This window comes from Pteropus alecto, unplaced genomic scaffold, assembly GCF_000325575.1.
Source record: "Pteropus alecto unplaced genomic scaffold, ASM32557v1 scaffold196, whole genome shotgun sequence".
Lineage (NCBI taxonomy): Eukaryota > Metazoa > Chordata > Mammalia > Chiroptera > Pteropodidae > Pteropus > Pteropus alecto.
The window spans coordinates 1,222,175-1,237,544 of record NW_006439717.1 but is presented as its reverse complement, the minus strand read 5'-3'; the positions used below and the strand labels follow the sequence as shown (position 1 = coordinate 1,237,544).

The 15,370-nt window shown below is 37.2% G+C and overlaps 1 protein-coding gene across 1 annotated transcript; it reads right to left on the bottom strand.

The window, feature by feature from the left end:
- Window positions 1–1,130: 1,130 nt before the first annotated feature.
- Window positions 1,131–5,239, bottom strand: LOC102888100 (tubulin alpha-1C chain). The gene is given in 3 exon segments (XM_025050248.1): window positions 1,131–2,138; window positions 2,490–3,002; window positions 5,096–5,239. Coding segments are annotated over 3 exon segments (1,524 nt in total). The 5' UTR covers window positions 5,099–5,239.
- Window positions 5,240–15,370: the final 10,131 nt, after the last annotated feature.

The window sequence follows — 15,370 nt, the reverse complement described above, 5'->3', positions numbered from 1 at the left end:
TTTTTCCACTGTGATTTAATTCTTTATTATAATTATGTAATAGTTACATGTTTCTATAGCCAAATTATACAACAAATACAAAGTTTGGTTAGACCATGTTTCCTCCCCCTACCAGTAACCATATTTTTAGTTCTTGATTTATGCTTCCATTGTGTTTTTTAAATTGTAAAATATACATAACATGAAATATATTAAATAGGCTATTGATAATAAAAAATAATTTCATAACCTTTGGTAATGGTAATACAATTTTTTTACTTTTGAGTCCAGCCTTTTGGTCAGTTGGACTAACAGGTGAACTCTATTATTAAGGAAACCCTTTGTCCAAAACTATTTCTGTGTTGATGCTGATGCCTGCAATTGCACTATTAAGAGTTTTGTTCTTTGAAGTTATTGGCCCATAATAAATTAAGAATATCCTCAGATAGTTAAAATTCAGATATATAATTAAAAACATAGAGTGAATAAATTTATCAGGTTTTCCATTGTCACATTCAGCTGAAAATAAATCTGGAAAAAAGAAAAAAACTAGGTCTAACATAGGGGACAATTGTTTGGAGAGATTTCTTTTGAGAACCCAGGGCAGAGGAAGCATGATGGCACTGGACACATGCCAAGGAAATGAGGGGGCATGAATGTAAGCGTGTAAGACCTGATGATGCATTTAGAATACTCATCATTTTGTTATTTTTTTGGGTTTTTTTTTTTATCTTTATATTATCAAGTATCCATTCTAAAAAGTACCATCATTTTGAGTAACTATTATAATTGAGTCAAAACTTAAGAATAGCATGGATGTTATAATAATATCTATACATTTCTTAATTTACAAATAAGCTTTATAACATACTAAGGCAATTTAAACTCACTTCATAATATTTGCATATACCACAATCAAAAATTCTTTCTTCTCAGTGTACTAAACACATAAAAATTTTCAGACACCCAAATAGAAAATACAAGTCTTGAACTCATTTAAGACAGGGAATACTTTATTCAAACCCATCAGAGAAATGGACAGGTTGGGTCTGTAACAAAGCATTGTGTTTTAAAGAATAGGCCAGTAATTGTATATGAGAGTATACACTGCTACATACAAATTAACTGATTAGATCACAACTTTTCAATGTTTAAAACAGAATAAGCTTCCCTGTAAAAGCAGCACCTTTGTGACATTTTAACTCCTCTCCCTCAGCACTATCTGCTCCCACCTCCTCATAATCCTTCTCAAGGGCAGCCATGTCCTCACGAGCCTCAGAAAACTCTCCTTCCTCCATGCCCTCACCCACGTACCAGTGAACAAAGGCACGTTTGGCATACATCAGGTCAAACTTGTGGTCCAGGCGAGCCCAGGCCTCAGCTATAGCTGTAGTGTTGCTCAGCATGCACACAGCTCGCTGTACTTTGGCTAGGTCTCCACCAGGCACCACAGTGGGAGGCTGGTAATTAATGCCAACTTTGAAGCCAGTGGGGCACCAGTCCACAAACTGGATGCTGCGCTTGGTCTTGATGGTGGCAATGGCAGCATTGACATCTTTGGGAACCACGTCCCCACGGTACAACAGGCAGCAAGCCATGTATTTACCGTGGCGAGGGTCACATTTTACCATCTGGTTGGCTGGCTCAAAGCACGCATTGGTGATCTCTGCTACAGAAAGCTGTTCATGGTAGGCTTTCTCAGCAGAGATGACAGGGGCATAGGTGGCCAGAGGGAAGTGGATGCGGGGATAGGGTACCAGGTTGGTCTGGAATTCTGTTAGATCAACATTCAGGGCTCCATCAAATCTCAGGGAAGCAGTGATGGAGGATACAATTTGACCTATCAATCTATTCAGGTTAGTGTAGGTTGGGCGCTCAATATCAAGGTTTCTACGACAGATGTCATAGATGGCCTCGTTGTCAACCATGAAGGCACAATCAGAGTGCTCCAGGGTGGTGTGGGTGGTGAGGATGGAGTTGTAGGGCTCAACTACAGCTGTGGAAACCTGGGGGGCTGGGTAAATGGAGAACTCCAGCTTGGACTTCTTGCCATAATCCACAGAAAGACGTTCCATCAGCAGGGAGGTGAACCCAGAACCAGTTCCCCCACCAAAGCTATGGAAAACCAAGAAGCCCTGAAGACCTGTGCACTGGTCAGCCTGTTAAAAAAGAATAGAGAAAACATAGTTATTGCTTTTTGTGTTATAATCAGTAAATATATTTTCACTTTTCATACAATTCCAAGGATATAGACCTTATTTTGATAAGAAACACTTTAAAAATGTAGGCCTTCCTAGAATTACTTAGTATTTCTTATTAAAAATATTTTCATTAAAATTTAAGAAATGACATGAAATAATTCATGTTTTGATTGAACTTTTAAACAAACTATAAAGAAATATTTCATCTTTTTATTATATTTCAATTTTGTGTTTGAAAAAAATAGTATATTTCAAAAGTCTTCCTTAGGCTCATTAGGCTCGTTAACTTATTCTTGAGAATAAACATACCAGCTTCCGAATTCGATCCAAGACAAGGTCAATGATCTCTTTGCCAATGGTGTAGTGCCCACGAGCATAGTTATTGGCGGCATCTTCCTTGCCTGTGATGAGCTGCTCGGGGTGGAAGAGCTGGCGGTAGGTGCCAGTGCGAACTTCATCTGGAAAAGGGAAACAAAGTGGCCATCTATCACCAATAATCTGCACAAGCCTGCTCAACCCCAGGGCATCAATAGAACCCCCGGGACACACGTCCTGCCCCAGACCCTTGGGGAATCACTTGGGTTACTGAGGAACTTCGTTAATGTCCATGGGTTCCAGGTCTACGAACACTGTCCTAGGCACATGCTTGCCAGCGCCTGTCTCACTGAAGAAGGTGTTGAAGGAGTCGTCTCCCCCACCAATGGTTTTGTCACTTGGCATCTGGCCATCAGGCTGGATGCCATGTTCCAGGCAGTAGAGCTCCCAGCAGGCATTGCCAATCTGAACACCAGCCTGGCCAACATGGATGGAGATGCACTCACGCTGTTAAAAGGAAAAGAGAAAAATTGTAAAATTAGTTTGTGTACTTTTTTGTGTGTTAGTATTTTGAATTTTCAGATTTCTAAAAATATTTCTAGTAATATATACATACTCTTCAAATTTATTTGAGGTCTTATCCCTAATAGGATAGAAATAATTATGGAAAAGCATCTGCCTCAAATTCTGCAGATGGGCGTGGCATGAAAAATGTTGCACTGTTTAGCACATGGTGCAAGCCCATTGTTCCCATAGCCATACTTAAATAGATTTTTCATACTTAAAAAAGTCAAAGCACAGATTTTGTAAAATGAAGTTAAATCCAATCATTAATTAATTGGAATCAATATTACTACCTCCTTCCCCTTTAAATAAAGATGAGTTTCTTCTAAATGGCTTGGTATTTCAACATGGACATCTGTATGGCAGCTGAGGTTAGAAGCCACACCCTTTTGCAGTCTATCTGCAGAATCCATCTGTACTACAGGGTTGGAATCTAAACAAGGGCTGACTCCTGCATTGCTGTATTTGCTGTGCCTGGTGCTAGCCTGTACTGTCTGCTGCATTATTTAACAGAGCAAGCTCTATTTCCAGAAACTGCCTACATGATCTCATTGTGCCATTCTGCCAGTTTTCCTCCTCTGAGCCAGGCTAGGACCATATGCCTAAATTGAAATGAATTAATGAAGATGTGCTTGAACAAAAGACAGCGGAACAGAATATAATTCTTCTTTGTCTGCAGCAATTTCATTACTTTTTTAAGTTTCTCCAGAATCTTCTCCACTGTATACTGAAAAAATTTTGAGTATCTTTAAAAAAAAATTCCTAAATTAAAAACAAATGTCATACCAAACAAAGAATAAAACCCAGTGAAAGGATAATGAAACGTTTATTTAAAACAAAAAAATAGTATGTATTTTCATTCTGAGATTCTCTACCCACTACGGAATGTTCATACTCATCATACTCAATAGATATTTTTGAATAGATTTCCTTTATGGTCTTTATGGTTACGGCTTACATGTCTATCCATTGTCTATTCACTGATATATTGGTGGGGGAGAGGGCGTTTCCCGTGGTCCTGGGCATTAGGGTATTCAGGTTCACAAAATGGTCTTTCTCCCTCACTGAACATGCGGCCAAGACAGACAGACAGACAGACAGACAGACACTCTCTCTCTCTCTCTCTCTCTCTCCAGTCAGGGCGGGGGGAGGGGGGGTAGACCCGGACCAGACTTTAGAGGGCTTGTCAAGTGAATTGTGATTTTTGCTCAAGAAAAAATATTTCATCTAAATTTTAGCAGTGAATGAAAAACCTTTTTCAGTTCCACAGTGGTAAAAGACTTTTAATAAGTCTGACAGAAGAGGTTCCGCGAGGGCGAACCCCGCCCAGTGGCTCCAAGGCCAGAGGAGCCAGAAACAAACAACTCCGCCCCAGCGCCGCCCTGACGCCGGCTGCCGCAGGCTCCAACAAAAACTAACCACTTTTTCCTCCCCCCCTGTTAATATACGGGTATCTTTCTAAAATGCCAAAGAACCGGAGAGGAAACTTTTTCTTTTTTTTGCTAACCCAAGGCTTCAATTTATGTCTGTCCTTCTCTCCCCCATTCCTCCCACCTACACCCACTGACCCCTGGGGTCTTTTGGGGGCGATGCCTCCTTTCCTCGCCCCTGGGGAACAACGCGAGGAAGAAAAGAGCCTCTTCGAATCACACGAATACAGTGTGCACATACACTGAGGCTGAGCAGGAGACGCCACGATCGTCTTTCCCTGCCCTAGACCCTTTAATCACCGACAGATGGCTGCTTGCGGTTCCGAAAGGCTCAGATAACAAAAACCCCCTCCACGCCGCCTTTGTTCTTCCCCCACGGTTCTTCCGCGCCCTGGGCGCAGTTCTTGCCTGGCTCTGGCACCCCACACTGAGGCGGCGGCCCGGCTCAAGGATTTGGGACAGACAAAGCTTAACCTCGCCAACAAAGCGTAAGGGCTACCCTTACTCAAAGAAGTTGTAAAGACAAAAGGGACGATTTTCCTACCAGACCGTGGGGGACTGACCCCATCCAACGGCCACAAAAAGGCAGAGAAAACATGTTCTTACCATGGTTGCTGCTTTGCGGCTGCCGAGCGGATGGCTGAGAGGAAGAGGAGAGGTTGTTGCTTCTTACAGCGCGACTCTTAGGCGGTCGATGTAAGAGAACCTGCGGCACATGGGCGGATGCGGCTCCCTATATACAACTCGGTCACCATGGGGATGGGCTGGGGCCTTTTCCTGTTGGTCCAGACCCCTCGGTCTGCCCAGAGAAGCCATGACAGAAGAGTGGTGATTGGTGCAAGCGACATGGAATGAGGTAATCTCTCCCCCACCCCCTTTTCCCTAGCATCCATAGACTGTTTGCATCCTTCAGACAAAGAAACCGAGCGAAAACAGCCGAGCATCCATTATGGGGTGGGGCTGGGGAGGGGGTGCTAAAGGGAAGAGAGAACTGAGGTTGAGATGATTTTATATTGCTTAAACCTCAAACTACGACTAAAATCAGCAGTGTAAGGTTTTTTCCAAATTACTTAATCGCAGAATTTGTGTTGAGATGAAATATTTAATGGAAAATTACTCCAGTCCCTCCCTCAAAGTGTACTAAACTCGACCACATTCGATGAGGATTCAACATCTCTAATTTAAAAGAAAATAAAGTAGGAGAGAAAATAGGAAGGATGCTCAAAATGGCTTGGGTAAGTGTGATTTAAAAAGTTCAATAATAGAGCCATTCAAAGTGGTTTCTCAGGTTCAAGTAATATATTTTCAGACCATCTTTTGCACTCCTCCCACAAATAGCTGAACAAAAATGGAAAATGAGAAGAATAACCGCACTAAATATGGAATCACACAAGCAGTTCTAACATGGCAATAATTAAGATATATCGAACATACTATAGTCAAATAGTTTACTAGAAATAGTTTTTTACAAGAAGTCTATATATTTTATGTAGTGTATTGTTCCTTAAAATTAATTATCTTTCTTGATACAGAATTGAGAAAATACAAAGAGAAAGAATTGAGTTCAGCAGCTAGTACTACCTGTACATGCACTTATATTCTGCATTGCCTATTTTCTGGAATGAGAAAAATAACTGAGACACCAAATTAAAAAAGAGAGAACTGTACAATGTAAAAAGAAAAAGATTTTGTAATGCCTCCATCCGCAGACAACTGTGTAATGTCAGCTCAATAACTGCATTTCTTTTTTATGTAGTACTTATATGAATTTGGTAAATCTCCTCTGAGATTAGGCTTCTAACTGTGGGAATTGCAGCCAGCCTTACACCGTGGCTATTCAACTAGAGACTGGCAGTTGCTCAATTGCTTCTTGGGACAAAAAGGCTTTGCTTTCACCCCCCTAAGGAAATGGATTGCAGTAACATTCTTTTGCTGCTTAGAAAGGCTCCATTATCAACAAGGATGGGCTATGCAGAATAAGACTCTGGACTGGATACCACCTAACATTGCTAATGAAATTTCAGAGGTAAAGAAGTTTATTATGGCCACAAAGTTGAAATTTTGTATTTTCCCTTTGGTTTTCAGTGACAGATTTTCAGGGTCTGCAGCACCATTTACAGTGCTCTGCAGAGCCCATTCATTCCAGCTGGGCTGGCAGGCAGAGCAGGGCATGGGAGGGAGAGACTTGAGGAGACAGCTGCTACAGGTCATTGTGTGAATGGTGGCCATGGATTTTTCTAGTTTGCTATCTGCAGCTTTGCTTTACTTGTTTAAATTTGCTGCAGTAGTCTTCTCTGGCGGGGGGGAGTGGCGGGGAGGACCCACACAAATTATTTCATTCATTTCTTGCATATTTCATAGGAAAAATAATCTTCAACATCATCTTTCTTTAGCAAACAAAAGTATATTTCAGTAAAGAAAAAGTAAGGATGATTTGAATGCTTCTTTCTGAACCCAGAAGTACATTTAACAGAATAAGAAATGGCATGGAAGAGTATAAGGATTAATAAATAGCTCATTAAAACTACTTTCAAAATTTTAATAATGAAATCAGGCACTGTTGGGACCATGGTAAAATGTACAAATCTCCTTTTGGGAATGAGAGAAACAGTCTTGAATTTTTATTTTCTTTACAATATAAAAGAAATATGTCATTTACCCAATAGTCTCAGTTCTTTATGCTGAAGATTAAATAAAAGAGAGGAGGGTTCATGTAGTTGATTCTTCTTTGTAATTCTATCTTAGAGCCATTCTGTTCCTTATGTAAATGAGGATTTTTTTTTTCTCCCCTTGGGCATAAGAACAATAAGATCTAGGTCAGAAATAGACTATTTGAGCACTGATTATCTTAAATATATAAATGAGAGAGTGGACTTAGTATATATAACACATCATGTCACATAATATAGATCATTTCACTCCCTGGTTCTTTGGCATTTTAAGTCTTTTTGTTCTTCATCTGATTTAAAAGCAAGCGAATTATGGGAGGGAAGAAAAATTTTTTTTTATAGTTCACTTCTTATTTTTACTGCCAATTTCTTTAACTTACATCAGTATATATGAATAAATATTCCACTAATGGATTAATTCTTGTTCACAGTGACGTTAGCATAAAACATTTTTTTCTTTCATAATTTTATGGAATTTAAATTTATTTATGTGTCTACGTCTCCGTTAAAATGTGAATCCTAGTCCTTGGCTAAATGCCTAGTATACAGTAGACATTATATACATGTTGGTTGAATTAAATGAACAGCTTCTGTCTGTGCATATTTTCATTAACTATTATCATGGTTAGTAATTTAAAGATATTTAATGAAGTATTTTCCTTTTTTATACAATAAGCATTTACTGAGTGTCTACAATAAGCCCTGGGCCATCCTGTATACTGTGAGAACTCAGAGGTAGTAAGATAGTCTCTTTTCACCAGACTCTTCTACTCTAATTGAAAAAATAAAACAAATACATGTATATAGGTTTAAGAATGGCATGTGTTTGTGTCGGGGGGGCGGGGAGGCACCTTGTAAAATCCATTGCGTGACACCATGTATCATAACTTATGTAGGAAACAAGAGAGTTGTCTAATACTTTTTTTTTACTTCACACCTCTTATATATCCCTAAATTCATTTCAATCTGGATTCTGCTCCTACTACTCCTTAAAACCAAATGCCCTCCATGTTTGCTGCTAAATCCACTGGACACATTTTAGTTCTTTTTGACCTGTGAAAGCTTTGCCACAGTTTTTTACTTGGTAGAAAAATTTCAAATTTTTATTTAATTTATTGGGGCGACATTGGTTAATAAAATTATATAGGTTTCAAGTGTACAATTCTATACTACATCATCCATATGTTGCATTGTGTTCACCACCCAAAGTCAAATCTCCTTCTGTCACCATATATTTGACCCCCTTTATCCCTGTCTACCTCTCCCCCACCATTCTCTCTTTCTCGAGACACTTTCTTCCCTTGGCCTCAAAGACTTTATATTTTCTGGGTTTCCCTCCTACATTTTTTGTTTTTTTCTCAGTCTCTGCTGGTTCTTTCTTCTCTCCTAATCTTTAAATGTTGATGTTTCTCAAGATTCAGTCCTAGACCTTTTCCTCATTTTATTCTATGTGATCTCATCCACTCCTAGTGGATGGTAAATGCATTCATTCTTAAGGCTGCAGACCCTTTCTGTATGTTAATGACTTCCTGGCTTCTCTTCTTAGATCCAGATTGTATAGTAAACTTTCGATTTCTGGCTATATTTCTCAATTTCTGTGTGAAGATAATGAACTAGTTATCTTCACACAAACATGCACTCCTACAAGGTTCTCTTGCTCAGTAAATGGAGCAGCATACACCTTGTTTCCCACATCAGAAATTAGAATTACTCTTGACATCTCCCCCTTTTTTTAAAAAAAAATTTTATCCCCTTTCTTTCCTGACCACCATAGAATCAATCAGTCACTAAGTCTAGTGGTCTACCTCCTAAATATCTCTCAAATCTTATTCTTTCCTCTCCATCTCAACTGCCTCCACTCTAGTACATCATCTCTTGTCTAGACAACCTCAGTGCCCTCCTAGATTTCCTCTGCATTTGCTCCTACCCCTGCCCAGTCCAGTCTCCACACAACAGCCAGAGTGATCTTATTATATATAACGCATCATGTCACATAATATAGATCATTTCACTCTACTGTGTAAATCAGATCAATGGCTGCTTGTTAGTTTTAAGACGAAGATCTCAAATCCTTAATATGGCTCCTTGAATTCTGTAAAAGAGGTAAATGTTATACTTAAAATTCTCTGAGAGGACATATTGATTTTTAAATTACATTAAAGTTCAGAAAATTTCCGAAGAGTTGATTTTGACAGGGAGAAGGGAGGCAAAAGGGTATAAAAAAGCTGAATGTTCACTTAATAATTGTTTGTTATGCTGTAAAGTTGTGTTTTATGCATTTTTTATTATAAATATTTTAACAGTATAAACCCATGAGTTTATAAAGATATCTCCACAAAGCAAAAGAAAACTAAAAGGGAGAAACAAGTGAACTAAAAATAATTATCTGATACCATTATACCATTGGAAGTAACTAGGGCACCAACTTTGTACTCTATACATTGATAATCAAATAGTCAAATAAATAATTGAACATTTGTCCTGCATTTCCTGTACAAACTGTATTTCAAGGTAACCAAATGACCTTAGCTAAGTAGAGAAAATTACTATTTTCCACTAGTAAATGTGGAAGTAAAAATAGAATTAGAAAAATAACTCGTTACATCCTCTAATGAAATAATTTATTCAGGCAAAGATCATCAGTGGATGAAAACTCATATAAAATATGGATAGGAATGTTTTTAATGGAAGAACTAGGCTACTACCATCTGAACTCACTGATCAATCTTAGCATCACTAATTGTGGAATAACCGAACTTTGTGAACCTATGATGTAGTCCAATAGGAAGTACATGACATCATCTATGAAGTGATCTAGCAGAAACAATTGTGCTGAATCTAATCAAGCCTTTAGAACCTCTTAACTTCCATTTATAGGAAATACAGAGGATAGAATAACAAATCAGATGGCATCTCAAGGTGGCAAATAGACAAATGCAGAGTGTGGGACATTCTACAGGACAAATTATTTTGTTTCTGCAACACATCGGTAGTGGAATGGGGTTTAAAAAAGGTGGGAAAGGGGGACTGCTTTAGATTAGAAGATATTTTGGTGACTAACACCAACTATAACAATGGATGTTGTTGGAATCCTGATTCAAACAAAATAAATGTAAAACATTTTGGAGATAGCCAAGGAAATTTGAATATGGACTGGTTATTAGATAACACCAACAAATTGTTGCTATTTTTATTAACTATAAAAATGATAGTAGCATGGTTATATAAGAAAACTTTTATAATTTTTAGAGATGCATGCAGAAATATGGTGGGTTAGATGAAAAAAGGTATGATATTTGCCTTAAAATACCTCAGCAAAGAAAAAAGGGAAAAAAACCAATAGATAAAAGATTGTGGCAAAAATTTTGAGAATTGTTGCTTTTTAGTGATGAGTATATGGAGTTTATTATACTGTTTTCTCTATTTTTTAGTATGTTTGACAATTTCTTAGTAAATTTTTAAAGAAAGAGGAAATTGTGGTTACTAAAGATCAGTTTTATCTTCTTCACAATTTATTCTGTGCTACCTTGAATAGAAAGAAATTTCAAAGGAAGGAAAAAGTCCTTATATTAAGACATATGGTTTATCATGGAAGCCACCATTCCTAATAACAAAATATTAGGAATGTTGGCTTTTGACTGAATGAGATGAGGGTGGAATGAGAACTTTAAATAGAGAAGATAATATTAGCAAAAAATTGGCTTGATTTGCGCATGCAAAGGAATTGTGGATGATGTGTTATATGGGGAGAGTAGAGCTAATTAATGAATTGTTTTGAACTCTGGTCTGAAGAAAGAGTTTGAGCTTGAGTCTATAGACAGTGTGAAACCTTTATAATTTTATAAAAAAAGAGTAAAGAGAAGTGAAATGCCCTCCATGTTTGCTGCTAAATCCACTGGACACATTTTAGTTCTTTTTGACCTGTGAAAGCTTTGCCACAGTTTTTTACTTGGTAGAAAAATTTCAAATTTTTATTTAATTTATTGGGGCGACATTGGTTAATAAAATTATATAGGTTTCAAGTGTACAATTCTATACTACATCATCCATATGTTGCATTGTGTTCACCACCCAAAGTCAAATCTCCTTCTGTCACCATATATTTGACCCCCTTTATCCCTGTCTACCTCTCCCCCACCATTCTCTCTTTCTCGAGACACTTTCTTCCCTTGGCCTCAAAGACTTTATATTTTCTGGGTTTCCCTCCTACATTTTTTGTTTTTTTCTCAGTCTCTGCTGGTTCTTTCTTCTCTCCTAATCTTTAAATGTTGATGTTTCTCAAGATTCAGTCCTAGACCTTTTCCTCATTTTATTCTATGTGATCTCATCCACTCCTAGTGGATGGTAAATGCATTCATTCTTAAGGCTGCAGACCCTTTCTGTATGTTAATGACTTCCTGGCTTCTCTTCTTAGATCCAGATTGTATAGTAAACTTTCGATTTCTGGCTATATTTCTCAATTTCTGTGTGAAGATAATGAACTAGTTATCTTCACACAAACATGCACTCCTACAAGGTTCTCTTGCTCAGTAAATGGAGCAGCATACACCTTGTTTCCCACATCAGAAATTAGAATTACTCTTGACATCTCCCCCTTTTTTTAAAAAAAAATTTTATCCCCTTTCTTTCCTGACCACCATAGAATCAATCAGTCACTAAGTCTAGTGGTCTACCTCCTAAATATCTCTCAAATCTTATTCTTTCCTCTCCATCTCAACTGCCTCCACTCTAGTACATCATCTCTTGTCTAGACAACCTCAGTGCCCTCCTAGATTTCCTCTGCATTTGCTCCTACCCCTGCCCAGTCCAGTCTCCACACAACAGCCAGAGTGATCTTATTATATATAACGCATCATGTCACATAATATAGATCATTTCACTCTACTGTGTAAATCAGATCAATGGCTGCTTGTTAGTTTTAAGACGAAGATCTCAAATCCTTAATATGGCTCCTTGAATTCTGTAAAAGAGGTAAATGTTATACTTAAAATTCTCTGAGAGGACATGTTGATTTTTAAATTACATTAAAGTTCAGAAAATTTCCGAAGAGTTGATTTTGACAGGGAGAAGGGAGGCAAAAGGGTATAAAAAAGCTGAATGTTCACTTAATAATTGTTTGTTATGCTGTAAAGTTGTGTTTTATGCATTTTTTATTATAAATATTTTAACAGTATAAACGCATGAGTTTATAAAGATATCTCCACAAAGCAAAAGAAAACTAAAAGGGAGAAACAAGTGAACTAAAAATAATTATCTGATACCATTATACCATTGGAAGTAACTAGGGCACCAACTTTGTACTCTATACATTGATAATCAAATAGTCAAATAAATAATTGAACATTTGTCCTGCATTTCCTGTACAAACTGTATTTCAAGGTAACCAAATGACCTTAGCTAAGTAGAGAAAATTACTATTTTCCACTAGTAAATGTGGAAGTAAAAATAGAATTAGAAAAATAACTCGTTACATCCTCTAATGAAATAATTTATTCAGGCAAAGATCATCAGTGGATGAAAACTCATATAAAATATGGATAGGAATGTTTTTAATGGAAGAACTAGGCTACTACCATCTGAACTCACTGATCAATCTTAGCATCACTAATTGTGGAATAACCGAACTTTGTGAACCTATGATGTAGTCCAATAGGAAGTACATGACATCATCTATGAAGTGATCTAGCAGAAACAATTGTGCTGAATCTAATCAAGCCTTTAGAACCTCTTAACTTCCATTTATAGGAAATACAGAGGATAGAATAACAAATCAGATGGCATCTCAAGGTGGCAAATAGACAAATGCAGAGTGTGGGACATTCTACAGGACAAATTATTTTGTTTCTGCAACACATCGGTAGTGGAATGGGGTTTAAAAAAGGTGGGAAAGGGGGACTGCTTTAGATTAGAAGATATTTTGGTGACTAACACCAACTATAACAATGGATGTTGTTGGAATCCTGATTCAAACAAAATAAATGTAAAACATTTTGGAGATAGCCAAGGAAATTTGAATATGGACTGGTTATTAGATAACACCAACAAATTGTTGCTATTTTTATTAACTATGGTAATAATGATAGCATGGTTATATAAGAAAACTTTTATAATTTTTAGAGATGCATGCAGAAATATGGTGGGTTAGATGAAAAAAGGTATGATATTTGCCTTAAAATACCTCAGCAAAGAAAAAAGGGAAAAAAACCAATAGATAAAAGATTGTGGCAAAAATTTTGAGAATTGTTGCTTTTTAGTGATGAGTATATGGAGTTTATTATACTGTTTTCTCTATTTTTTAGTATGTTTGACAATTTCTTAGTAAATTTTTAAAGAAAGAGGAAATTGTGGTTACTAAAGATCAGTTTTATCTTCTTCACAATTTATTCTGTGCTACCTTGAATAGAAAGAAATTTCAAAGGAAGGAAAAAGTCCTTATATTAAGACATATGGTTTATCATGGAAGCCACCATTCCTAATAACAAAATATTAGGAATGTTGGCTTTTGACTGAATGAGATGAGGGTGGAATGAGAACTTTAAATAGAGAAGATAATATTAGCAAAAAATTGGCTTGATTTGCGCATGCAAAGGAATTGTGGATGATGTGTTATATGGGGAGAGTAGAGCTAATTAATGAATTGTTTTGAACTCTGGTCTGAAGAAAGAGTTTGAGCTTGAGTCTATAGACAGTGTGAAACCTTTATAATTTTATAAAAAAAGAGTAAAGAGAAGTGAACAGCATTTTCATAAAATTAATCTGACAGGTAAGTGGAATGAGGAAAGAGACTGGAGATAAGGGGATCGATAAGGAAATTATTGCAATAATCTAAGCAGAAGGTGTCAGACTATAGTAATTACAGTAGGAATGGGTAGAAGGTGATAATAGAAGAGACTATCCAAAGGAAGAATTCCAGTGGTGATTGGTTGGGCATGAGATAAAAAGGAAAGATTCAAATTAACGCTTACAGTTTTGAACCTGGAGAAATAAAAGAATGAAATGGTAATGATGCTCTTTACAGAAATTGGGACGTTGAGATGGGATGCAAATCTGATCAGGAAATGTGGTTGTGTGTGTGTATGTTGTGGGGAGGATGTTGAAGGCAGGGCCAGTCAGTCGATGTGATCTTCCAAGTTGAATGTTATACTGTTTGAGGTGATAGAGGGACTGAAATCAGATGCCTTGGAGGCCACTGGGACTCTGAAATTGGCACTGCTCAGAGAAAGGTCAGGATTAGAGGGCTGAAGATGTATACTTGGAACCTCATGACAACAGCATTATAAACTGGTGGTATGGTATGAGAATAGAATTCTCCGAGCATAACCCAGAATTTCAAGTTAAGCTGCCAAATGGGACTAGGGAGCAATGAGGCTGGAGGATTATGCAAAGAATCAGTTATGAAAGGACCTTATTCCAAGGACAATTCAGGTATAATTATGTTTACCAAGTGAGAAGCCTTTTTTTCTTTTTTAGTCTTCATTTTGAAAACTTTTTATTGAAAGATAACATACACACATAAATTTTCACCAATCATAAATGTACAACTTGATGATTTTTTGCAAACTTAACATATATCATTAGTGTGACCAGTATGCAGATCAAGAAACAGAACATTGTCACTATCTGAGAGGTGCCCTCCTGTTCCCCTACCCACTCACTATCTGCTCTCAAAGGTAATTCCTACTGAATCCTAGCATAATAGGTTCAGTTTGCCTGTTTTTAAACTTTATATGAGTGGATTATACTCTTTTATATATGGCTTCTTTTATTCAATATTATGTTTGTAAGTTTCATACCATCGAATGCAATTGTAAATTGTTCTCATTGCTATAGTACCCGTAGAGTATACCCTATAGTATGGATGAATATACCATAATTTATCTATTTCCCAATATTAATGGATATTTGCATTGTTTCCAGCATTCTTGTACTTGTGTTTAGGTGATTTAAGGAAGTTGTGATGGTGATGCAAAGAAGTAGACATATTTGAGAAATATATAGAAAGTTGAATCTAGAGGGGCTGGTGACATGTAGGAATAAGGAGCTGCAAGGAGTGAAGGATGGGGTTACTAGCTCCAGAGTCAGGCAAACCTTGGTCGATTCTTTTTGTCACAGTTTATACCAGATTAGAAATATCGTTGTGGCTTTAAAGAATGGACTAGAAGGCAAGGAGACTATTTAAGAGGCTAAGATGGCCATCCAGGCTTCATGATGA